This window comes from Nothobranchius furzeri, chromosome 1, assembly GCF_043380555.1.
Source record: "Nothobranchius furzeri strain GRZ-AD chromosome 1, NfurGRZ-RIMD1, whole genome shotgun sequence".
NCBI classification, from domain to species: domain Eukaryota; kingdom Metazoa; phylum Chordata; class Actinopteri; order Cyprinodontiformes; family Nothobranchiidae; genus Nothobranchius; species Nothobranchius furzeri.
The window spans coordinates 109,696,250-109,722,850 of record NC_091741.1 but is presented as its reverse complement, the minus strand read 5'-3'; the positions used below and the strand labels follow the sequence as shown (position 1 = coordinate 109,722,850).

Genomic DNA, 26,601 nt, shown 5'->3' with positions numbered 1-26,601 from the left:
GCTGGATGGATGAATGGATGGATGGATGAATAGACAGATTTTAGATGGAAGGATAAATGTGCAGATGTTGGATGGATGGATGGATGGATGGAAGGAAGGCGAGATGGATGGATGAATGGATAGAAGGCTAGATGGAAGGATGGATGGATGGATGGATGGATGGACAGACGGACAGATGGACGGATGGATGGACAGATTTTAGATGGAAGGATAAATGTGCAGATGGTGGGTGGGTGGGTGGATGGACGGATGGATGGATGGATGGATGGATGGACAGATTTTAGATGGAAGGATAAATGTGCAGATGTTGGATGGATGGACGGATGGATGGACAGATTTTAGATGGAAAGATAAATGTGCAGATGTTGGATGGATGGATGGATGGATGGATGGATGGATGGATGGATGGATGGATGGACAGACAAATTTTGGATGGAAGAATGGACAGATTTTAGATGGATGGATAAATGCACAGATGTTGGATGGATGGATGGATGGATGGATGGATGGATGGATGGATGGACAGATTTTAGATGGAAGGATAAATGTGCAGATGTTGGATGGATGGATGGATGGACAGATTTTAGATGGAAGGATAAATGTGCAGATGGTGGATGGATGGACAGATTTTAGATGGAAGGATAAATGTGCAGATGTTGGATGGATGGATGGATGGATGGATGGATGGATGGATGGATGGATGGATGGATGGACAGATTTTAGATGGAAGGATAAATGTGCAGATGTTGGATGGATGGACAGATTTTAGATGGAAGGATAAATGTGCAGATGTTGGATGGATGGACAGATTTTAGATGGAAGGATAAATGTGCAGATGTTGGATGGATGGACAAATTTTAGATGGAAGGATAAATGTGCAGATGTTGGATGGATGGATGGATGAATAGACAACTGCTGGATGGATGGATGGACAGATTTTAGATGGAAGGATAAATGTGCAGATGTTGGATGGATGGACAGATTTTAGATGGAAGGATAAATGTGCAGATGTTGGATGGATGGACAGATTTTAGATGGAAGGATAAATGTGCAGATGGTGGATGGATGGACAGATTTTAGATGGAAGGATAAATGTGCAGATGGTGGATGGATGGACAGATTTTAGATGGAAGGATAAATGTGCAGATCTTGGATGGATGGATGGATGAATAGACAACTGCTGGATGGATGGATGGATGGACAGATTTTAGATGGAAGGATAAATGTGCAGATGGTGGATGGATGGACAGATGGATGGACAGATTTTAGATGGAAAGATAAATGTGCAGATGATGGATGGATGGATGGATGGATGGATGGATGGATAGATGGATGCATAGATGGAAAGAAGGCCAGATGGATGGACGGATGGTGAGTAGTTTGTCTCTGACTGTATAATCATCTTCAAAGCCAGTTGTGGCCGACACGCAGGCATGCGTGCGAGTGTGCGTGTGTGTGTGTGTGTGTGTGCGTGTGTAGTATTATTTAACAGAAAACTGATTGGCCGACCCGGTCCAGTCACATTCTGCCACTTGGCCACTCCGTGGGCTAAAAAGCCTGGAGGTTCTGTTGGGTCTGAATAATTAAGCTAAATCTTCCCGTGGAGTTGGAGCCATCCAGGCCTTGATTTGCCACAACATCCCACATCTCTATTACCACCTTCCACTTCTATTCATTACCACCTTGAAAAGATCCCCATGGGATGTTCCTCTAATGAGAAAAAGATTTCCACTCCCAACTCTCTCCCCCTCCCCCTCCCCCACCACCCAGTGGAGCAGCTTGGTCTCGGGGGAGCAGTCAGCTCATATGATGTAGAAGGTAACATCTTTATTTCACTAACCCAGCCTGGCAGGTCTATTAGCCGGCCTGGAGCTTCCCAAACCTTTCCCTGTCAAACAGCATATTCCCAGCTGTCTGGTCCAGTTTTCCCTCCATCCCCGTCTCAATCTGGGATTAGAAGAGTCATTATAGTACACCCCCCACCCCCCACCTACACATAACACTTGGTCTAATCAGAGACTGGTCTGTGAGGGGTCTGAAAGATCAGAGCCCAGAAGAACCAAACAGGATCATAACTCTGTAACGATGAGTAGAACAATGACCATCGTTCAGAACCAGAACCAGATAAAAGGTTCAGTGACTTTCTTCACCCACTCCTTTCTGAGAGCTTCTGTTTAGGATGGAGACCTTACGAAGAAGGAGGCCCACGTTCACCACCACTTAAACATCAATTCACTTTAGGGTCTTTTTTCCGTTTTCCTTCACATAAAATGAGAGCAGGTTATCAGGAGTGACATCATCTCCTCCAGATACCGACTGTTCTATAAATAAATATGTGAAAATGTCCTGGTTCTGCTAGACGACACCTTAACGCATCCACAGCAGTAATGGTGAACGGCACCGGCAGAGACTATAAAGGGTTTTACACAACTGGACAAGCTGGGTCTACTTGGGACAAAAGCACAGCAGGACTTCTGCAAGCGTGGAGCAGGTGGAGAAGGAGGTCCTAATAAAGAAGACGGGACGCTGTCCTCCAGTCAGTAAAACACTAAAGTTTATTCATTCAGTCCTAACTAGGATCAGATCATACTCTGACAAGAGCTCCACTCTCCCTCCTGTCCTACAACTCAGAGCTGCATGAGCATCTTCTACAAACTTGGCGACGTACACTCGACAGGAAAATGTGCGTAACTTTAAGCTAATTCTGACCCTGGCGTGAGCACGTTTTGGAGATGGGGGATGTGATCCAAAAACATCGGGGCACGTTTGTAGGAAGAGCGTAATTTATAAAGCAGGAACTGAGTGTAGCTATGTAAGTGGAGGTTGTTTTTTTTTTTATTTGCTGAGCTTAAATAAACAGAAGAGAAATGGGGTAAACCTTATTTCACTGTTACGAAGGTGCATTACGTTAGGACTCGTCACAGAACAGCTCAGTGTCCACCCTGGGACTGGATCAGGGTTCAAATCCCGGTCGGGTCATGCCAAAGACTTTAAAAATGGGAACCAACGCCGCCCTGCTTGACACTCAGCTTTAAGGGGTTGGACTGGGGGTAAAACCACCAAATAGTTCCTGAGCGCAGCCACAGCTGCAGCTCACCGCTCCCCTCGGGGATGGGTCACAGGCAGAGATGAACTTCTTCAGTGTGTGATGACGACTTTATGTGGAGTTTTAGTAAGGCTTCTATGCAAAGTTTTGTAAATGAGGCCCCTGGAGGAGGAGACGCTGGATCTCAGTGGGACAATGTTGGTGATGGTTCCTCTTTATGCAGATCAGCAGGTGAAAGGAGCACCAACATCCTGTGGTGACATTACCACAAAAATCCGGGGAAGATCCAGCTCCAGATGGTGGGCTCTGTTCTCTAGCTCCAGATGTTTTCTTTGTTCCTTTCGGGAACGGGTCCAGGTGGACCACAGGGTGTGTCACACAGCTGATTTCATAATAAACTTTGATGTATTTATAGTTTTTAGCCTTCAGTTCCAGGTCTGAACGCTTCCTCTGGACAGGTGTCCAACCCTCCCACACAACCTCCAGGTGGACTCTGTGAGAAGCAGCTTTGTGATCTTTAATGTTCTCCTCACTCCAGCGTACACAGCTTTTCTCCTCTCACTGAATAAACCAGCTTCCCTATCTGCCTCCATCACCCTCCCCGCCCCCCACCCCCGTCACACAGGACTATCCTGAGAGGCCCGCTGAGAGAGAAAGCAATCATGTGTTGTGTCAGCGGCCCGATAGAGAGGACCCAGTAATGGAAGGCCTTTTAGGGCTAAAAAGGAAAAGCTAATTATGATAAAGGGGCTGTAAGTTGTGTGGCTATCTGGGAGCCGGGCCTGCTGCTGCAGCAGACTGCTCTCTGACAGTGATAACCGGGCCGAGCCAGAAGCCCGCCGCTCTGTCACTGTCACTCTGCTGCTCGGCTCAGCTACACACTGACACACAACACAACTTTCAGAAAGCACTTAGCACCCACGGCTGCTCCAGCAGGAGACACACACACCTCAGACAACAGCAGAACCGTCTTCAGTCATCCCAACATCCGCCAGAACACGGGCCGGGACCACTCAGAACATCTCAGGCTGTTTTCCTCCCACAGCAGAGCTACCACTCGTTTCAAAATGACCCAATTAGCTGTCAGCTGTGGGCCAATCAGAAGTGGAGGGGGGATGGATATCGTCATCCTCCCTCTGCTTCACCGTCTTCCTCCGTCTCTCATCTATAACAGGTCTGTGTTCAGACCCGGTACCAGTCACAGGTTACCAGGTCGTGTTCTACAGACCGTCCCACTATTTTAAATCAGCTTCCTAGCTGCAACCAATGCTCGTTGGTTAAAGAAGACATCCGTATGAGACCTCATTCTAGACCCGGGTCAGATGAGGAGGTGCTTCAGGATGTTGCAACACAGCGGTCCTAAACTGGAGTCCCTGGACCCCGGGATTCTGTGGGCCACCATCTAGGGGTTCACAGAACAGCTTGTGGGACCTTGGGGCACGCTACATGTATGCGAGGATGAGCTAATTAGTATAATGGACAAATATCTAGTCTGTCCACTTCACATCTTCACACCACTTCAACTGAATTCTGTTCTGGAGACTCAAGAGTTCGGTGGGGATGGCGGCGTGAAGACGGAGGATCCTTTCAGCGCTCCCCCACCATCTGACAGGAATAATGAGGGGAAAAAACCCAAAACAAGAGCAGGGAAAGACGGCTGGATTTCTGACAGCATGATCATCTGGCCAGGACGCTGCCGGGGGAGCAGTCCAGCGCCCAGGTGGGACAAGGTGAGCTGAAAGAGGATGAAGAAGAGAGACTTGGCTGCAAAAGGCAAGGCGATCTGGAAACAAAATAAAGCCGACATGGCATGGAAACACATGAAAAGCTCGTACCCCATTAAGGGTCCCTGCTCCACCTTTGCTGTAGAAGACCTGCTCTGGTTTCTTAGACAAACACCAAACCGCTAACTCCTGACAAGCTGCACCCCCCTAAATATTCTGTCTGTTCTCATCTGTCACAGGCTAAACACCTGAAATCTGATGTGTAGGAGAACACTGCCCCCTGCTGTCCAGATCTCATTTGGAGAAAAGTCCCACATGTCCTCCTCCACCAGCAGCAGTCAGCTCATGGACATCACAGGAACATGCATCAAAACCCAGTCCTGACCAATCACAGACTCTTCTGCTTTAGATGGATAGTTAAAAGATTGTGTCTCCATCCACGGGTCTGCCACCGAACCCTGGATGATGGCGTTGCTCGTCTCCATACTCACGCAGACGCAGAAGTATAAAGCAGGCTTCAGACCCTAACAGCAGGCCACTAGATCTACTCTTCTGAAACATTTTCAATAAAATTTTGATTTTAATATTGTGAAAGGAGATTAATGTATTCACAATAATGATGTTTTTTTTTATTCATAACAACTGTATCCCTAATTCTGCCAAAACACGGGAGGTGTGGATCAAGTCAACAACCTGTACCTCAGAGCAGAGGTCTGAGTAAAACTACCAAACAATAAAAAATACAGAGGTGCAAGGTCAGAATAAAGACTCTGAACATGTCTGACTCACCACTTTACGAATCCTGGATTTGTGGTCGATGTTTAGCTCTTTGTGTTTGTTCACTGCAGCTTCTAGCGACTTCTTCAGATCCAGCGCTCTCCTCAACAGCTGAGGCTCTGCATGGGACTTGGTGAAGACCTGCACAGCAGTCACAGAGGAGCAGGAGCAAGAGGATCTGTTACTGAAGTCACTGCTCGGGTCAGCAAGAAGTCGCGGCAGACAGAACCAGCACCGATTAGCAGTAAAACTATATAATCAGCCGCAGACAGGCAGGAATTAACTGATATGATACCCATGAACATGTCTAGATATTCATGTCATATTTATGAGTTTCAGATGGCCCTGCGATGGACTGGCACGTTCAGAAAACGGATGGATGGATGGATGGATGGATGGACGGATGGATAGATGGAGTTTCAGACGCACTGTGTCCAGCTGTCCTTTAGTGCTCAGTGGACAGCTGTTGTCAGTCCGCCCAGCTTTACACGGCCTGTAGACCAATAGACCTGGGTGTCTTGTGAGGGCACATTAACTGATTTCTGGTTTGGTCTGGTTTATATGGATGCCCCCCAATAAGACGCCAGATTTCAGTCATAGCCAGAAACCGTTACATGCAGGAGGTCTGACCCTGTTCAGGTGGGAAGTGCTTTGGGAACCTGAAGTTTGTCGTGGAACTGGAGCGGGGTGCATGTTCAACTTTGTTGTACGTTTTCCTTTTTCTGTCTTTTTGTTAGCGGCTCCGCCCTCTCGGTCTGCCCGGCAACAGCATTTGTTGCATTTTTCAAGCAGGAAGTGGGAGTAAGACTCTGGTAGGGGTGACTTGCTCTTTAAAAAGCACACACACGCGCGCACACACACACACACACACACAACAATATTGTGACACCATAATGTGTGAGCTAGCGTCACAGAGTACCTCTTAGCCAATAGCGATGGCAGATTTAAATTCAAATGCAGAGTTTTTACCTGAAGAGGGGAAACGCTGACAGTTTTAGGCAAAACATTTCTCATTTAACTAAGACGCACTTAAGTGCAAAATTATTGTTTACATGTATCTACAGCACGATTAGTCACTCATTTATATAGTTTATCAGCAAAAAAAGTTCATTTGGTGGTGACTTCCTCTTTAAAAAGTATTCCTTATGGATTAGAGAGACTGATGTGACTTTTGTTAAACCACTGCCACTTAAAGGTCGTACATCATGCCAAATCCATTTTTGGAGCGTTTGACCCTGTTATAGTTATTCGCTCATGAAAAATACCCCCGAAGCCTTTTTGTCTTCACACATGTATTTTCCTGTCTCAGCTACAAACCCTCTGCTGTCTGCCCAGCGGCTGCAAAAGCCTGGATGGAGTTGTTGCTGCACCATCACAACCCAGGGAGTCTCGAGTTCGGATCCCTCCTTCCCCGTGTGTGATATGTCAGCTTGAATCTGTAGTTTCTGGGTCTGCAGCTGCGTACTATGGTGGAATTCACATGGGTGAAGGCGAGGTTTGAGCGAATTAAAGCGAATCCAAGCAGTAGAAGTAATGGGTCAGGAAAATAACTTATATTTCATTAAAGGGACTGTAAGGAAGTTTGAAGTTTTATGCTTGCGATCGCCACTCAGGCCTAACGCGTAGCTGCAGCTTCAAAAGTAAGCTCGTGCATGAGGTGTGCACGCTGTACGTGCACACTCCTTAACGAAAATAACAGCTGTGTCAGTCCCGTGTGTGTGTGTGTGTGTGTGTGTGTGTGTGTGTGTGTGTGTGTGTGCGTGTGTGCGTGCGTGCGTGTGTGTGTCCCAGGAGAACGCGCAGCTAATTAAATAAATAATGTGGTTCTGTACCTTTCTCTTCAGCACAGCCGACAAAGGTTTATGATGGGTCAGTCCTCCTGCATGCTCAGATCATTCCCTTTCCTTGCTTGAAAAATTGTTCCAAAATGAAAGTTGAACCCACATTTTTTTTATCCGTGAATTCAATGCCGTTCGGCGAGTCTCAAATACAAATTTGGGCATCTTACTGTAAAAAAATATACCATTAATGTAAAAAAGAAACTCCAAATAAACTATGTTTACACCCAGATTCAAACCCAGGCCCCAACATGAGAGTCTGCCATCTTACTAGGTGAGCTAAAACGTCAGTGACATTGAATCTATCTATAACATTTATATCCTTGATGACAGCTGAAACGTCAAACCAAAGAACGGTTCAAAGCGAAAATGGCTATTTTGTTGCTAATTTGCAGGAAATATCTAGAAGACAGTTCTACAGAAAGTAGCTAAGGGTCCTCAGAAATGTAGCTAGGTTCATCACTAGGCGTTAGGAACAGCGACAAAGTCGCCGAGTTGGCACTACCTCACTCTCTGCTGCTAAAGCTACTGATAGCAAATGCTACGGGCGATGCCTGAGCGTGAACGCGCATGAAGCAGCCTGCTCGACCCGAGCATCTCTCTTTTTCTGTGATTTAACAGAAAAACAGGCAATCACAGTAAAAATGCCAGGGCTCATTCTACAGGGCCAGGGCATTGCAGGAGAATGTATGAAGAAGACATTTATTATTTCTATACATGTTTTGGCTGTCAAACTTCCTTGTAGTCCCTTTAAAACTTATACCTCCGTAGGGCCAATGGTCATTTTTTATCTCACATAGTGCCCATCTTTGCCTTGGAAGGTGTAAAATAGCATGATACAGGTGCTTTAAGCACTAAAGCGTGACCCAAATATCAATGTAAGAACCAATCCGTGGCCCGATAGCACCTCAGGTGCTGTCCGGTGAGCAGATTTGATGTAGTGGCTGCGAGCTTAGTCATGCTAACGTTAGCTGTGCTTGTCATCCACTTGGTAGATTTCTATCTTTCATTCAGATTCACATGAAGCAGGGGAACGAGTTCACTGACCTGGACCCAGGTGTTCACCGCAGGGAGGTATTTGGTTGTCAGCAGCTGGTGCAGCTCCATCATTGTGGAAACTACAGGCTCATTGTCGTCAGTCTCCTCAACACGAAGGGCTGAAGGTAGAGAAAGTGTTGACTCAGTAGGGTTCGCTTCAGAAACTACCTGGTCCAACACTACAGTCCTGAGCTGCTCTGCTCCTCTCTACTCCCGTCCTCGTCTCTTTTCTGCTCCCCTTCAGACAGAAAAATGGACACCCCCCACCGCTCAAGTACTATGTGCCTATGGGTCCTTAGGTAAGACACTGAACCCCACATGGGGCCCACCATCACCCTAACTAGGGGTGGATAAAACTAATACCCTTTTACATCAGCGTCAGCACAGCCTGGCCCGGTGCGACACCACCCGACCCCGCACGGCCTGCTTGTGTTTACGCCGCCTCCTCCAAAACACGGAGGTGTGCGAGGATGTGGGCGGGCTCAGTTGAGACAAGCGGGATGTGACGGTTAAAAACAACAGAGGATGTTGAGGTACTTTTATAATTGGTACTCAGACTGTAGCTTTAAAGTACAACAACATGAAGTAAAAAGAGAAAAATGTGTCATGGATGCTGGCCGTTTATGTGGGTTCAGTCAGGCCCCATTCTCTGACATCACTTCACACCGTCAGACCAATCAGAGGCTTCCACTTATATGTAGGTGTGAGAGTGACATCGCTTCAGCTGGCCAATCAGTTCATAGGTCGGTGCAGCAAGGAAAGAACTGCAGGAAAGCAGTGATGAAAAACGCAGTCAGCCAATATAAATGCACCAATTATGGGCTGAACTGACCCGAGCCGATCCGGGCCAGGCCGAGCAGGTCCGAGCGTAAAAGGGCTAAGAGACCACCTATTATCACCTCGGTTCTGAACAGGCTTCAGTGAGCGGACCGGATACCCACCTGGACCAAGACTCACATTCAGACTGTAGGAGTAAGAGACAAGCCCAGAGTTCCTGATGAATGAACCCTCATCAACAGACTCCTCCTCTTCATCGCTCTCCATCTCACACTCCTTCACCCTTCTGTCCCGATGCTCTTTAAACTCTGCATCTTCCCTTTCCTCCCCAGCCATTCCTCTGCCCTCCTTCCTCGTGATGTTCTCTTCATCTCCCTTTTCTCTCTCCTCCTCCTGCACGTGTCCTCCTCTCCTGCTGCGCTGCAGGTCTTTGCTGCAGCAAGGCTCGTCCCCTTCTGACGGACAGTCTGGATCTGGTTTGGAGTCCGAAGAGCTCCTGGCCGAGAGGAAATCTGACGGGCTGAAGTCGGGGAACAGCAGCTTCATGCAGGAATCCATCTCCGTGAGTGCTGCCTCGATGTCCTGAGATGACTCTGAGAGACAAAGTCGTCTTTATCCAGACTGTAACCGTTTTTATGCAAATGCAGCCATGTGTTCGTGTCATTCTGCTTTAACGGGGGTGTCTGATGAAGTGTAGAGCTAGATAAAGTCATGCAGCAGAAAACTCTCCACCTGCAGATCAGCCTTACCTTCCATCTCTGCGGCTGCTGCCTGGACTCTGGCTCTGTAGATGGTCTCCATCTTCCTGCTCCTCTCCTCCTCTCGCCTCCGCTCTGCTACTGTCCTGGCCTCAGCGTCCTGGAAGTCCACCTGGAGAAAGTTACACCTTATTAACAAAAATGCTGTTCCAACGGTAATGCTGCAGCTCTGATGTCTGGAGGACTTTAGGCTACAGCTCAAATGGCTTTTTCTGTTTCCATGGAAACACGTTAACCTGCTGCAGGAAGAAGCTGGACCCAATCTGGGATTCTATCAAAAAGCCCTACCCATCAACACAGAAAAACTTTATTAGCGTATTTCTTACCTGAAACAGAGTTTAATGAACAACCCCACCAAGGACCAGTCAGAGTGAGAGGAACCTTAATTCACCTTCTTGAGCGTTTTTAACATTGATTTCAGGTTTTTGACATTTCCAGTGACAGCTAGGTTTAATATTTCTATTTAGAAAGGTCTCATTCGAACCGTTTCTGTCGCTCTGACCTTTTTGACCTGTTTGAGGAAATGGTAGCCGAGTGCCAGCTTCTTGTAGGCAGAGCCATAGGAGGCCTGCCAGGACTGGATGGTCTGGATGGCCTGGGACCTCAGCTTCTTAGCTGCCTCTTTAGGAGGGGGGAGGGGCTGCTCGGTGTCTGTCTCCACCGTCAACTCCAAGAACACCTGAAGACGGACCGAGACACAATAAGATCATTCCTGTAAAGAGGCGCCAGCTGTGCTTCCACTACAGGAGATCCAGGAAACTTCTGGAAGGTGATGTGAAAAATACGATGGCTTCAGCCACTGTGTCTCCAAACAAGACCGGCCCATTCAGGACTTTGGTAAGGCTTCAGCGTATCGCGAACGTTTCGGCAGTGAGCAATGTCACTGATCAGCTCCAAAAGGTGTCCGTGGACATTAATAACATTAACTTTTATTCTGTCAAGATACGCTGTAATTAAATCCATTCGGAGGACCTGAGAACGACTGTGAGATGGAAAAAGTGGAGCGCAATAACAGGAGAAGCTGTATTTTTACGGCGCTCTGTGAGACAACGAAGCACCGTCAGTTACAGCCTTGTGAGGAATTCCCTTCATATCTCTTGGTGAGGTCTGCCAATGTGATTTCCTACCGAGTTACAATCCATCAGCACGAGTTACGCACAGGTCCCACCCAGCAACTCTACCAAGTATTTCAGAGTGCATAACCCAGTTGAAATGGCCCGGGAAAATGGATACATGCACATGCAGTGAAGGTCCAGAAAAATTATCCAGAAGTTCTGATAGTGGAAACGGGCCTGTAGTGTTTTAATCCCGCTTAAACCAGCTCATCACTAACAGCTTGTCCAGTGTGGGTAGAACACCTACAGCTTAATCACAGACACAAGGTTCCAGTATCAGACCATACATTAGTCCACAGCTGCACCTGGTTCAGAAAGGTTCTGCACAGTGGCCTGATCAGAACCACATCAATGAAATGAGTGAGTCCAACAGATGAGTCCCAGTGACGGGTTTACCTGGAAGTTTTCCACCAGCAGCGTTCTGAAGTGATGAGATCTGGAAAAGAGCTCACTGATGACCTGGAAGGCTGACAGGCGGATCTCAGCGTGGTCCTGGTTCAGTTGGGACATCGCTGAGTGGTACACGTGGTCTATGCACTCATTAGACACTCTGACAGAGACCAGGGTTGAGTTAGAGCATAGGATCTGAACTCTTACTAAAGACTGATGAGTAGAGCATGGTGATACCTGCAGATGTTTTTCAGCTTCTTCATTTTGTCCTGGTTGAGCTGCATCTGTCCAGATGTGGTAAGGTCTTCCACCAGCTCAGACAGCTGCTGTCTCTGAGAAGAATCCATCTCTGGCACACAGACAGGAACAGGTCCAGCTTAACTAGCAGCAGAGGTAAAACTGTGAAGCAACATGTTTACACTGTAATGCTAACATTGTAAACAACACTTTAACACTGTAAACAACATGCAAACTCTGTAAACAACATGCTAACACTGTAAACAACATGTTAACATTGTAAACAAAAAGCTAACACTGTAAACAACATGCTAACATTGTAAACAACACTCCAACACTGTAAACAACATGCAAACTCTGTAAACAACATGCTAACACTGTAAACAACATGCAAGCTCTGTAAACAACATGCTAACATTGTAAACAACATGTTAACATTGTAAACAAAATGCTAACACTGTAAACAACATGCTAACATTGTAAACAACATGCTAACACTGCAAACAACATGTTAACATTGTAAAAAATACTCCAACACTAGACAGTATGCTAACATTGTAAACAACATGCTAACACTGTAAACAACATGCAAACACTGTAAACAACATGTTAACATTGTAAACAAAATGCTAACACTGTAAACAACATGTTAACATTGTAAACAACATGCTAACACTGCAAACAACATGTTAACATTGTAAACAAAATGCTAACACTGTAAACAACATGCTAACACTGTAAACAACATGCAAACACTGTAAACAACATGTTAACATTGTAAACAAAATGCTAACACTGTAAACAACATGCTAACATTGTAAACAACATGCTAACACTGCAAACAACATGTTAACATTGTAAAAAATACTCCAACACTAGACAGTATGCTAACATTGTAAACAACATGCTAGCCCTGTAAACAACATGCTAATAGAAAAGAGTCGCCGTTGAGTTTTTAAAGAAGCAATGTCCCCACATGAAGTAGCGACCCACCAAATTATATAACAGGAAGTAGGTTCCTGAACTTATTTGCTGTTTGATTCCACATCTATAGAGCTTTCCCAAATCACACTCTAAAACGCTTTACAACAGTCCTGTGGTGATGTGTGCTACATCATAGCCACAGCTGCCCCGAGGCACACTGACAGGCGAGGCAGCCACCGGTCCTACTTGCAGGCTAATAGACAGTAAAAGTGCCTTGCCCAAGGTCACAAAAACGAACCGAGAACCCACCAATTAAACCCTTCTAAGCACCGAGCCGCAGTCGCCCCGACGTCTGACATTGACACCGTACTTTATACAATAACAATGTAGACAGGCTGACATTGTTAGTAAACGCAACGTTTCTAACGTTTACATCTCGCGTTTACCTTTTTTTTTCAACGATAACAAACAGGTCTCTTACCATAAGTTAGTTTTAGTTTGAATGTTAAACCAGAATCAAAGTTGTCGCCGTTTATCCAAGGGGGAAAAAAACCCGAACCAAGACAAGTGAATCAAAAAGATTCTTTTTCTGTTTACATTTTTACTTCTTCGTCGGCTGCGTCTTCGTCGGTGGTTTTATGTCCGTTTACATCCAGTGTAAAAGCGTCTTTTCGCCACCTGCTGGACTGGAGTGTGGAGCAGGAACCGAGCAGCAGGGAAGCTGCGGTTCTGTTGTTGCCGTCAATCTAGTGGGTTAGGGTCTGTTGTGTTTTCTTCCTGTAGGATCTCTTGTTTTATGTTGTCCGCTCACCACATTTGGCTTGGAGCAGACTGGGTGTTTTTAAACCCAAACTCATGTTTTTACTGTCGAACCCAGTAGAACATCAGTCTTTGGACCACATCACTGCAGACGCTGCCCTGCTCTTCCTGTCCCCTCCTTCCCTCATTAGCCTAAACTCCTCCACCCGAGGTCGGAACTCTGCCTCACTCCGGAGCTGGAAAGCCATCCTCTTGATGTAGAACCACGGTTCCAGATCAGGAGGTGCTGAAGCTCAGCTGCTTCACACTCGGCTGTGAAGAGCTGAAGGCCACAGTTTGATGGAGTTTTCAATCAAACCAGATAAAAAATACATTTATTTTATTATTACAGCTTTGTAGAACATCTGAGCAGAGCACAATAAGACCAAAGTCAACAATGGCTGCTGGAGCGCGTCCTTTATACCAGTTAGTTGTGAATTGGGAAAAAGTGGAATGGGAGTCCGTCTCAATGGAGATCATGAAGGGATGGACGGCTGGGCTGGGCTGGTGTAGCGATGAGGACGCTAATCTGGTCTGATGAGATGAAGCTGAGCTGGAGGTCTACTGGTCCAGGGCTCACCTATGGTCCTGAGACCTGGATTAGGACTAACGAAAGAGTAACACAGTAGTACTAGTACCACTGTTACAGATGTAGGCCAGTATCATAGTAGTAACACTGTAGTACTAGTACCACTGTTACAGATGTAGGCCAGTATCATAGTAGTAACACTGTAGTACTAGTACCACTGTTACAGATGTAGGCCAGTATCATAGTAGTAACACTGTAGTACTAGTACCACTGTTACAGATGTAGGCCAGTATCATAGTAGTAACACTGTAGTACTAGTACCACTGTTACAGATGTAGACCAGTATCATAGTATTACAAGTACCACTGTTACAGATGTAGACCAGTATCATAGTAGTACACAGTAGTACTAGTACCACCTGTGTTACATATGTAAGTACTAGTATTGTTGTACACAGTGGTGAAACACAGACAGCAGAATCAGTGGTTCTTCTGTTGCAGAAAGCTGGATGTCCACAGAGGACAGCTGATGGACATGGGTACAGCAGATGTTCATGAAGAGTTGTCCAGTAACGCAGGAAGAGGTCACACCATCTGTGGTCTGCTGCATTGGTCTGACCAGCTCACATCTTCAGCATCACACCATCTGATCACAGGAGCAGCAGAGGACACTTCATCACAGGGTGACAAAGTTCCTGTTCCAGCAGGAGGTCAGAACCAGACTGGTACAGGTGAGACATCAGCTCCAGGGATCACTCTATCATCTCTACGTGTCTTCTCCTCTGTCCAAAGTCTGCTCAGAAAACATCTGCGGGTTTCATCTGGACCTGCAGTGAGTCGATCAGTTCCAGGATCTCTGTAAAGTAGCTGTTGTCCTCTCCAAGAGCCACTTTGGACTGGATCACATCTGCATACTGGAGCTTGAGGGTCTGCAGTGAGCCCAGCAGGGAGCCATCTGAGCGGTACTGGTCCAAACACAGAGGAGCCATCACCAGTAAAGCCTGCAGAGCCTGCAAATGGACACATCAGGACATGTTTATGTAGGACACCATGAAGGACTCTGCAGGGTCTTCTGTACTACACTACTGACCTTCTCCCTGTGGTCGTGCTCCTCAGACTGCAGCAGCTCTGGAACCAGGCGACACCAACCATTGTCCAACATGTCCCCCTGTAGAGACAGCTGAGAATACTGATGCAGCCGCTGCTCCTGGGACAAGTCCTGGACTGATCCCAGATCTGCCTGGGACATGAGCTCCTGATGGGACAGAGGACAGTAGCAGAAGCACGTGTGTGTGTGCGCGTGTGTGTGTGTGTGTGTGTGTGTGTGTGTGTGTGTGTGTGTGTGTGTGTGTGTGTGTGTGTGTGTGTGTGTGTGTGTGTGTGTGTGTGTGTGTGTGTGTACCTTCTCACTGATCATATCATGTAAAATGGTAACGATGCGTGGACGCAGGCGTCCTCCTCTGTCCTCCTTGAACAGCTGAGAGAGAACCTGCAGGCCCCCGTGGGACAGGAAGTGCTGCTGTGCGTAGGGGAAGTGGCGAAGGAGAGCAGCCACGGCAAACAGAACCTGAGGGAGGAGCAGTTCTTCAGCGTGGACATGCACATGGACAGTGGACGTGGACATAGACAGCCCACCTTCTTCCTGACGGTGAACGGCTGCACCGTAGCCAGAGCTGTGAGAAGAGTCTGCAGAGCTCCGCCCTCCACCGCCTTCACCTGGACGGCCGGGTTACTGCAGCAGAGACAGAGACATCAGTCAGCTGATAACGAGGATGTGGACATAAGAGACAGTCCCCTGAGCGTGTGGAACCACCCCTAACCAAGCCCCCACGATGCGGGTGAAAAATTGAGGCCAACGCGGAAATGAAATAAATTGCAGTTCCACCCTCATCCACTAGGGGCTGGTGTCAGAAGCGAGGAAAGCTTGGTTTATGCTTGACGCATTCACTTTCCGCGAGGTGATGCGGCTCGCGGATGGAACGCGCTTCACAACTCGCAGCGTTTATGGTTCGTGCGGCTCGTCTCTGCGGTGAGCCATTATTCTCCCAAACTGTAGGGGGCAGCATCGAGCTCTACGGCATGCATCCAACACTACACCATAGTAGAAGTAGAAATTACTTTTACAACATGGCATTTCAGCATTTTTAACAGCGTCCTCGTCTTTTCCGACAGTGCGAGCTATTTCTCTCCAAGAATTATTAACAACATGTTGATCACGGTGATCTCTGAGAGCTGAATCATACAAATGTCTGTATTTACGAACCTCTGCCATACTAGTTCTTGCCGGTCCGACATGTTTTTCCGCGTCCGTCCGTCCACGTAGTTAGAAATTTTCCTAGGTGCGCGTTGCGGAAATTTTGGGCCGTGCGGAGACGTGGTGGAGGGGCGTGGTTGTTAAAATGACGCAATTTCGCCGCGCGGACCTCACGGATGCGTCAAGCATAAACCAACCTTAAATCCTCATTGACTCCCATGTTAAAAATACCAATATCACAGCAGAAATAAACATGTTTACAGCCTGGTACCAGAACATGTTTTTGGTTTAAATGATCTAGTTTACATTCATGACAACTCTGAGGGGGGTGAATGTTTTTCTCACTCTTCTGTTTAAGTGTATTAAAAGCCTAAAATTCTGTATCATTAATGAGCATCACACCCACGTGACCACAGAGCTAGCTCCGTGGAAAGGCCTCAGTAGAGCCTCGGTCTCGCTTGGAAACTGCTCCGGGATTTTGAGTCTCTGTGTTTGTGTATTCTTTTTGGATATTATTTGTGCAATTGTTGGACAAAATGACTTGATGTGGCATTAATTGCACTAATAGAGCGTCCAAGGAGTCTCCACTTCATTTTTTCGGTAAGTAAAATTATATTTACGTATTTTAGGTCACTGCTGAGCTGAGTTTAGATTTTAACATGTACTGTTTAACCATGAAATTTAAATGTAATAGGGTAAAACCCAGTGCATTTAACATAATGCTGCACTTTAGAAAATGGGTTGAAATATAACATGTTGGTGGAGCTGGGTTCCCACTATCGGCTTGTGGAGCTCTCGGGAGACCGATGTTTTCCACCCGTTCTCCCCTCCCCGCAGCTCGGCGTATCTCTGTCTGATCGCGGCTTCTGTCTGCTGCGCGGGCTGACGGCTTGTGGAGCTCTGGGATGGAAACCTTTCCACCCGGTTCTCCCCAGCGGCAGCTCTGCGCATCTCAGACCGCAGCGGCGCTTGTCTGCTGTGCGGCTGCCGGCTTGTGGAGCTCTCGGAGACCTCTGTGTTCCACCCGGTTTTACCCAGCGGTCAGCCCGGCGTATCTCTGACTCAGAAGCTCTGGTGTTGTTCACAGTTAACTCCGGTTGTAGCTAGGTTGCTACCTCCGTTAGCTTAGCTCCCACCTCTGCGTTAGCTTTGGGTTAGCTTCAGGTTAGCTTGTAGCTAGTTCGACCGGGTGTCATCAGTTGATCCCAGCCTTACAGCCCCACCCTCAGCTCCACCTCTCTTCCCTTTTGTGGAATTGTCTGGGCTTGACGGAACCTGTGACACGGTCAAAATGGCGGTGGTGGCCACCTCCCATTTTTCTTCAAAAACTTGTTATTGGATCCTATGGAAACCCATTGTCCAATATTTATATGTCGATGCCCCTAACAGGTGGGACAGTAACAGAACCCTGGTGGACTGCGGGGACACCAGCAGGTACCTGGCCACAGCAGATCCCAGCACCAGGGCGGCGTTCTCCTGCAGTCTGGCGTCAGAGCTGTTCAGGGCCTGCAGGAGGAACCCGAGCCCCCCCATCGAGCACAGCGCCTGAGCGTTGTCCACCTGCAACCACACACAGAGTTTAGGATGAGCCCGCTCTGAGCAGCACCAGCTGGACCTTCATGTGCTTCGGTACCTGGTGCACCAGGTACTCCAGCTCCTCCAGAATTTTCAGCCTCTGCTCTGGGGACGCGCTGCTGCTGCTCAGCTGATCCAGCAGACGTCTCATTATCTGCAACCACACAGAAACCAAACTTCTACCAACACAATTAAAGCTGAGCACTCCCTCACACCACAACCTGGACAACCTGAAGGTCCGTCTCCACCAGCAGGTCCAGTTCAGCCATGTCCTTCTTTAACTCCTCTAGAGGTCGGTACCTGGATGCTGCAGAGTCCTGCAGAAACACAGTCAGTCCCCTTGTTGGACATGTCTGACATCACCCTCCACATGTCTGCAGCGAGCTGCTACCTGGTGGTCTGATGCTCTGCTGGCCAGGTTCAAGTCCTCTTTTATCTTCTTCATGGCTTTTTTTAGCACATCGGGGTTTAAGGAGGACTTGCTGTCTTCATCCTTCCTGCAAACAGAGGCAGCTTCTATAACGGCCTGGAGACTCCCAGCAGATCAGACAGGTCATAGGTGTCATTCTGGATCCTCACCCGTGCTCCTGGCTCCAGTACTTCATCTGCTCCTCTCCCAGTCTCACCTCCTTCTCACCTGTCTGCAGATTAAGCCTCACGTGGGAGCCTGCTGGTACAGCCTGGCCTGGATTCACATATTCAATTCAATTCATTTATAAAGCACCAATTCACAACACAAGTCATCTCATGTACTTCACAAAGTAGACATTCCAGCTGAAGCTACTTATCAGTGCACTGAGCTCAGTTCAGTTAGCCAAAACTGTCCTATGGGAGGAAACCCAGCCTAGCAAGCATGTAGCGACAGTGGAAAGGAAATCTCCTCTTTAACAGAAGAAACCTCCAGCAGAGGCTGGATCTGTACGGGCAGCCACCCGCCACAACGAGCAGATACAACACAAACAGATGAACTGGAGTAGGACATCATCACATCTGAACATGGAGAGTGTTGCAAAAGCATTCCCACTCCTTGAAGCTTTCCACACGTTGACACCTTCAAACCACAAACTAGTCTTTCTCTAACTGTTGTGTATGATTTGTTGGTGTGTTTTTTCATTGTTGTTATTTATTTCTGTAGGGCCTTTGATGTATGGAAGGGTCATCACTGGTTTTGGTTCTAGTTTTTCTTGATTTTATGTTTCGGTTGTTCTTTTCTCTCAGCCACCGTTTTCTCCATGAAAAACGGTGGCTGATAGCGGGTTACCCATGGCGGAGCCTTCCAGCTGATTGTGTATTGTTCCGTCGTATGTGAAGTATGTGGAGTTTGCCATCAGTTTTATCAGTTGTGCTATGTCGTCGAGGTTTGTTCTTTTGTGTAGTTTTCTCCTGCCTGATTCTGTTTACTGCTATGTCGATGTTTTTTTTTTAGGTTGGTGGTTTTGTGAACAGTTATGCAACATCATGTAAAATTAGTATGTTCAGAGGGCGACATCATCCTCGGCTGCCCGGAGATAAACGGAGAAGGAAGTGACGCCACCAACATCGGCACGGCCGAGGATGGCTATAGTGATTAGCCAAAACATTAGCAAAACAAGGTAAAGAACAACCCTTTTTTTCTGTGTTTTAAAAGAACCAAGCAATGCGAATTCTTCAGGCAATATTCAAGCGAAACAAAAACATTTTTGTTAAGCATCAGAAAAATATGCTCTGTTATGTTATGCATCTATGTAAATATGTAAATAAGAATGTGTATACATATGCTTTTATTCTGAAAAGCAACTGTAGAGGAAATTGAACTTTGACCCCGTAGAATGACCAATAAAAAGGGAGCATTGGTGTTTGTAGAGCGCAATCAGTGTGTGCTACCACCAGTGAAGGCCCGTTGAAACAGGCGCTCTGTTTACGGATTTATTTCCTCCTTTTTAATCCTGAAGATTCGTTTGGGAGTCTTGGACCAACCGCTGGGTAAATCAAACTCTGCTAACAATTTTGCTTCATTTTTCAGGGTGCAAGAAATAACTTCTGGGTCGCTCCTGTTACTGACATAGAATCCTCCAACAGGTTTTCCTCCAGGATTGTTCTGTATTCAGCTCCATTCATCCTCCCATCAACTCTGACCAGCTTCCCTGTCCCTGATGAAGAAAAGCTCCCCTACAGCATGATGCTGCCTCCACCATGTTTCACAATGGGGATGGTGTGTTCAGGGTGATCAGCAATGTTACTTTTCTTTTGCATTTAGGCCCAAAAGTTCAACTTTGGTCTGGTCCAAGCCCCCACAATGCGGCTCAAAAATTGACTCCAAGCCGGAAGTACCAAAAATTGCAGTTCCACCCTCATCCACTGGGGGCTGGTGTCAGAAGCAAGCAAATCCTCATTGACTCCCATGTTAAAAATACCAATATCACAGCAGAAATAAACATGTTTACAGCCTGGTACCAAAACATGTTTTTGGTTTAAATGATCTAGTTTACACTCATGACAACTCTGAGGGGGGTGAATGTTTTTCTCACTCTTCTGTTTAAGTGTATTAAAAGCCTAAAATTCTGTATAATTAATGAGCATCAGACCCACATGACCACAGAGCTAGCTCCGTGAAAGGCCTCAGTAGAGCCTCGGTCTGGCTTGGAAACTGCTCTGGGATTCTGAGTCTCTGTGTTTGTGTATTCTTTTTTTGATATTATTTGTGCAATTGTTGGACAAAATGACTTGCTATGGCATTAATTGCACTAATAGAGCGTCCAAGGAGTCTCCACTTCATTTTTTTCGGTAAGTAAAATTATATTTACGTATTTTAGGTCACTGCCGAGCTGAGCTTAGATTTTAACATGTACTGTTTAACCATGAAATTTAAATGTAATAGGGTAAAACCCAGTGCATTTAAAATAATGCTGCACTTTAGAAAATGGGTTGAAATATAACATGTTGGTGGAGCTGGGTTCCAACTATCGGCTTGTGGAGCTCTCGGGAGACCGATGTTTTCCACCCGGTTCTCCCCTCCCCGCAGCCCGGTCCATCTCTGTCTGATCGCGACTTCTGTTAGCTGTGCGGCTGACAGCTTGTGGAGCTCTCGGGAGACATCTGTGTTCCACCCGGTTTTATCCAGCGGTCAGCCCAGCATATCTCTGACTCAGAAGCTCTGGTGTTGTGCACAGTTAACTCCGGTTGTAGCTAGGTTAGCTCCCACCTCTGCATTAGCTTTGGGTTAGCTTCAAGTTAGCTTGTAGCTAGTTCGACCGGGTGTCGTCAGTCTATCCCAGCCTTACAGCCCCACCCTCAGCTCCACCTCTCTTCCCTTTTTTGGAATTGTCCTGGCTTGACGGAACCTGTGACACGGTCAAAATGGCGGTGGTGGCCACCTCCCATTTGGCCTCAAAAAAGTGATATTGGAGCCTATGGAAATTAATTGTCCAGTATAAATGTCGATGGTCTGGTCTCGCCAGAGCACCTTCTACCACATGTCTGCTGTCCCCTGGCAAACAGGGCTTTTTATGTCTTTCTGTCAACAATGGCTTTCTTCTTGCCACTTTTCCACATAAGCCAGATTTGTGGAGGACACGACTTACAGACAGCTGTCTTGTGGACAGACTGTCCCACCTGAGCTGTGGATTTCTCCAGCTCCTTCAGAGTGACCCTGGTCCTCCTGGAAGCTTCTCTGACCAGAGCTCTCCTCGGTTTGTTGGGTTAGATGGACGACTCAGTCATGGAATAATCTGTTTTTAACTAAAACATTCCGACTTTAGGAGGATCCTCTTCTATTATCTGCCATGGTAGGGTCTGCCTATTGAAAAGTGTTCTGATCCAATAAAACTTCTGAATATTTAAAAAGAGGGTGCTGTGAGTTACAGGGTCAAAGGTCAGATGCAAAGGTAGAAAGTTAAGCCCTCTGGAGCACCATCCCAGTATCAGGCTTATTTTACCTGGTCTGAGTGTCTGCCACTTGTCATTAGGCTGGACCACCTCAAAATCCTCATCTTCGTCTTTGACGGTTACATCCTCCTCTTCTCCTTCCTCAGAGTTCAGCAGCATCAGGGCGCCATCAGACTGCAAACAGAACACTAGACTAGTCACAGTTTAATAACACACACGCTTAGTCATAGCTATGACATTTCCTGGCTCATCCCTTTAGTAATGCTGCTATAGGTTTGGATTTCAATTTGGACTGGGCTGGCCGTGTCTCGTCTCAACCCTCTCAGACCTCAGCTAGTCCAGGCAGAAAGCTGCTGACTCTGAGCCCAAACACACACACGTCACGCACACACGTGCCAGACAGTGACGAACTGTTGGAGCTCACCTTTTGGCCACGAGTCCCGGTCAGGTAGTAGCCATGCAGATAGAGCAGGAGACTCAGAAAGAAGCAGAAATGATGAGTAGACATTGTCCCTGTGTGGCCGGGTGAGGGAGGGAGGGGGGGGGGGGGGGAGATTAATTAATTATTATAAATTATTTGAATCCCGCTGATTAAATATAAACCTCATATTAGTATGAAATGTTCCTGGTTATGGCTGGTGCCTATATTATATTATGTTATTCTGTGGTTCTGATGGAGTCCTCCGTCTTCATTAGCTTCTGTAACATAGTACGAATCAGACTGTTGTCTAGTAGAATTATTCCAGAACGGTTCTAGATCTACTCCAGCTTCTAGATCAGCAGTTCCCAGTCCTGGTTTAAGACGGCCATTATCCAGCTTGTTTTGGTTGTTTCCCTGCTTTAGCTCATCAGGCTCTGCAGAATTTAAAAAAATACTCACTAAATCATTTCAAACATGCCCAAAAACGTTCATTATTTAATCATATTTTTAGTGGAAAATAAAACTTTTCAGGAGAAACTGGGATTAGAAACCTGCTCACATTCTGAGTCCATTAAATTAGCCTAATAAATCTAATCGTTTGCCTCCGCGGTGTTTGTGACGGGGCACATTTCGGCAGGCATGCTCTTTTCTGCACAACACCTGTCCTCCAGGACCAGGACCACCTCAGCTAGAACGTAAAGTTGAGCTCATATGGTGAGATCTCAGTGTAAATTAGCAGGACCCAGAACCAGTTCCTGGTTTGTTACTAGCTACCGGACCCCAAAGTCTTTCAGACTCGGGTTAGAACCAGAACCAGCTTCCAGCTGAACTCGGACGGCGCGTGGATCCGGCTAAACAGCGGTTAACTAAACCGGAAGTAGGCTTGGCAGCTAACCGTGTATAGCGCTGCTTCTGCTAAGCTTTATCCTAACCAAGAACTCCTTAAAGGTTTCGATGAATAACTCACCTGAGCGTTTCTCACCTGCCTTCAGTCTACCTGCGTCTGATTGGTCCACGTAGCTTTCGGCGTTGCCGACTCACTACCGCCCCCTTCCGCCGTGGAGCTTCACCCTTCATCAGTGATGAAAAGCTACAAATAAACTCTGGTTCTGAATAATTTACCCTAATCTCGTTAAAGCTGGGACGCAAAGGTTTCCGTTCGGTTTATTATGGGTTCGTAGAACAAAGAAAAACATAAATGCAAGTGAAACTCAACCCCCTTTCCCCCCAAAAACTTTATTGAGCAAGGTGATAAGTATACAAACAAATTGCATACAAAATTGAACAAAGAACATGAAACATTTGCCCGAAATGTTACACGCATCCAAATAAATTGTAGGTAGTGCAAATAGTTATAGTTTTTAAAGCTTTTTTATTTAGTGGTCCACTAATCAAGATAGAGTGTCACTATAATAGTGTTTTGAAATTAGGTTTTTGGTTACTTTACTTGCATTTGTGGAGATAGAATTTAGCTAGAATAATTAACAAATTCATAACAAAGTATACATCTTCTTTTCTGTGCTTGCAAAAAAAAAACATTTTCCTGTTTTAAAATGAAGTCCTTGTAGAGCTGTCCAATAATAAATCTCCTAAAGTCTTTCCAAAACGTTGTAGCATGTGAACAGATCCAGAGGAGGTGCTGAACGGTCTCAGGGTGGCTTCCACAAAAACAGCAGCTCACATCAATGTCCCTCTTAAACTTTGTCATATAGTAATTAGCTGGGTAACACTTATGAAGTATTTTGAATGAAACTTCTTTGACCCTATTTTGTCACAAAATACTTATTATTAATGGTCCATACTCTTTTCCAACTAATGTCAGTGACAAAGGAATTCCAATTTAAAAAACAGATAAGGATTCTCTCTGAAATAAAGCACGAATATTCCTATTACTGTTTTTATGCTCGGTAAGACAAACTTTTCCTGCGTATGTGTTCACAGGGTCGGGAGGAGAAATAGGCGGTACAACTGGTAGAACACCTTTAAAAAGCATTCTGACACCCATAGGTATTGCAGCAAACAGCATTTCTTTGGGAGTTGCTGGAAATTTATTTTAGGAGTTCTGTGTAAGACATAAGCTGTCCATTAGTATTATACACCTGATTCATCAAAATGATCTGTTTCTCAACCCAATTAGAGAAAAACAATGGCTTGCTTTTATACACTATGTTCCTGTTATTCCAGATCAAGTATGTATGGGGAGTAAAATTATGTTTATAAATCAGTGACCAGGCTCATAGAACTTGTTTGTGAAACATTCAAGTTTTTCTAGAAGCTTTCCTACATGGTAGTCTAGTCACAACCCAGGATAAAAGTTAGACCACCAAATTTAGAGAAGATATAGTGAGGAATAAAATTCCAAATGGAGACAGGATTTTTAAGAAAATGTTTTGCCCAGTTAATTTTAAATGTGTTGTTTAAGGTAGTGAAGTCCAAGATATTGAGTCCACCATGTAGTCATCAATTATTACACCCTTTCTTATGTAATGTGTGTTGTTTTTCCGTAAGAAGTTGAAGAGCATCTGGTCAACTTCCCCACAAGTTCTGTTGTCCACATGCAGATATGGCAGCATAAGTCAGTCGAGACAAACCTTCTGCTTTGGAGAGCAACACTCGTCCTCTTAAACTTAAATCTCTTTGTAACCACTGATTTAACTTAGATTGAGTTTTTGTAATTATTGGAGGGAAATTAGAGGTAATTCTGGTTTTTTGATCTTTACAGATAATCAAGCCCAACTATGTTACTTCGTGTTGAATAGCTATATTACAAATATTTTGATCATTACAATTGTTGATAGGTAATAACTGACATTTGTTTAAGTTTAAAATTAATCCAGAAGCTTTTGAGAAGTCATCTAGAATTTTCAGGGCAACTGACACCTGATTAGCATTTTAAAGAAAAATTGTGGTATCATCTGCCAGTTGGCTGATGACAACCTCTCTGTCTGCTATGTTTATTCCTTTCATAGGACTATTAGCAATATAAGAGGCGAGAATTTGGGTACAAAGTAGAAAAAGATAAGGGCTGATGGGGCACCCTTGGCGTACACCTCGATTCAGGCAAAAACGAGATGTGGTGCCATTTTTCATTCTGATAGAGCTATTTGCGCCAGAGTATAAAGTTTTGATGGCATTGCAGAAGAAATCACCTAAGCCAAATTTCTTGAGTGAGAGAAATATAAATTCATGCTCAATAGAGTCAAAAGCTTTGTAGAAGTCAAGGAAAAGGATAAATGAATCCTCAAGGATTAGGTCAGAGTAGTCCAGGATATCTAAGACGAGTCTAATATTATTGGAGACGTGCCTTTTGTCATAAATCCCAATTGTGTCTCATCTATAACATCATCCAAAACATCTTTAATTCTCCTGGCCAGCAATAGAGCTGGAATTTTAAAATGATTATTTAGGAGGCTTATTGGTCTCCAATTATCTATGGAACGTAAGTTCAAGTAAGTAAGTAGGTTTAGGAATTAGAGTAATGAGTCCTTGTGTGAGGGTGGGTGGAAGAGTGCCCTTTTCAATGCTTTCGTTATAAACCTGTAACAGAAATGGTGCTAACTGGGAAGAGAATGTTTTATAAAATTCTGCTACCAAGCCATCTGTGCCTGGAGACTTATTGTTCTTAAGAAGATTAATGGAGTCCAGTATCTCTTTTTCAGTGAACAAACTGTCACAATAAAGCCTATCTGCAGTTTTTATTACTCTTATATTATTTACAGAGTCGATGAACTGAGTAGCAACATTTGCTTTATATTTGGATTCATTCAACTTTGAGTAAAATTTACAGCAAAATTGAGAGAGGGTTTTGGCATCATTAGTGATCGTACCATTAATGTTCAACTGATGGATGGTATTAGACTTAGATCTAGATTTTTCTAAATGGAAAAAAACAAGCAGAGTTCTGTTCTCCTTCCTCTATCCATTTTTTTCTTGAACGAACAAAAGCACCTTCAGCTTTCTGGCGATAAAGCTCGTCAAGTTTAGAATGAAGGGTCCTAAGTTGTAATTCATCCTCCTCTGAGACTTCATCTGGTGGCAGTTGATATATTGATGAAATTTGAACAATTAATTTGTCTTCCTCTTCTGATCTTGCCTTAGCCATTTTTGCCCCATACTGTCTCAAAAATTTACCTGTTTCAAATTTAAAAAGTTCCCAGTTTATACTGTAAGACTTCTCAATATGACCCTTGTTGAAAAAGTGTTTTAACAATCGTGTAACTTCAGCTTTTACAAATGTATGGTTCAAAAGTGAACTATTCAACTTCCAATATGAAGATCTATTAATATTTTCAGTAGGAAGAAATTGTAAATTGATGTATATTCTCTATGGTCAGTGAGTGGCGTTGTGAGGATATTGACCGTAATGCTATCTTTGGACAGATTTTTAGAAATTAACCAAAAATCAATACGTGATTTCCTTGAACCAGAGTGGTTACTCCATGTAAATGACATATCATCAGGAAATTTCTCTCTCCAAATATCAGTTACATTAAATTTATCCATAAATGCTTCCATCCTCAAGTTACTTTTAAAACGT

At 45.3% G+C, this 26,601-nt stretch overlaps 2 protein-coding genes across 10 annotated transcripts in view; both read right to left on the bottom strand.

Annotated features, from left to right (window-relative positions):
* The window catches only part of uvssa (UV-stimulated scaffold protein A), a 32,824-nt gene extending 19,573 nt beyond the window's left edge, over positions 1–13,251 (bottom strand). For 2 of the 7 annotated variants that reach the window (XM_015960533.3, XM_015960770.3), the window contains exons 1-8: positions 13,106–13,245; positions 11,701–11,812; positions 11,470–11,623; positions 10,461–10,637; positions 9,950–10,070; positions 9,365–9,793; positions 8,433–8,542; positions 5,560–5,688 (exon numbers count right to left, since the gene is read on the bottom strand). In XM_015960533.3, coding sequence (XP_015816019.3) covers positions 5,560–5,688; positions 8,433–8,542; positions 9,365–9,793; positions 9,950–10,070; positions 10,461–10,637; positions 11,470–11,623; positions 11,701–11,810 — 1,230 coding nt within the window. In that variant the 5' untranslated portion in view covers positions 11,811–11,812; positions 13,106–13,245. Of the gene's footprint in view, positions 1–5,559; positions 5,689–8,432; positions 8,543–9,364; positions 9,794–9,949; positions 10,071–10,460; positions 10,638–11,469; positions 11,624–11,700; positions 11,863–12,693; positions 12,713–12,933; positions 12,952–13,105 lie in introns of those variants that run through there. The other 5 variants (XM_015960686.3, XM_015960607.3, XM_070553129.1 and 2 more) reach the window with 5 other exon arrangements.
* Positions 13,252–14,519: 1,268 nt separating this feature from the next.
* sil1 (SIL1 nucleotide exchange factor) lies at positions 14,520–23,120 on the bottom strand. Of its 3 annotated transcripts, none has more exons than XM_070553136.1 (12): positions 23,032–23,120; positions 22,068–22,156; positions 21,694–21,817; positions 18,359–18,464; positions 18,171–18,276; positions 18,010–18,096; positions 17,838–17,933; positions 17,643–17,764; positions 15,586–15,682; positions 15,353–15,517; positions 15,041–15,205; positions 14,520–14,960 (listed from the first exon to the last, which is right to left on the bottom strand). In XM_070553136.1, exons 2-12 carry the CDS (start codon positions 22,149–22,151, stop codon positions 14,748–14,750), a joined length of 1,365 nt encoding a protein of 454 aa, XP_070409237.1. In that variant the 5' UTR covers positions 22,152–22,156; positions 23,032–23,120; the 3' UTR covers positions 14,520–14,747. The 3 variants fall into 3 exon arrangements, with proteins under 3 accessions (XP_070409237.1, XP_070409238.1, XP_070409239.1); XM_070553137.1 differs by having other exon boundaries at positions 23,047–23,069; XM_070553138.1 differs by lacking the exon at positions 23,032–23,120 and adding an exon at positions 22,960–22,981.
* Between the last annotated feature and the right edge of the window lie 3,481 nt (positions 23,121–26,601).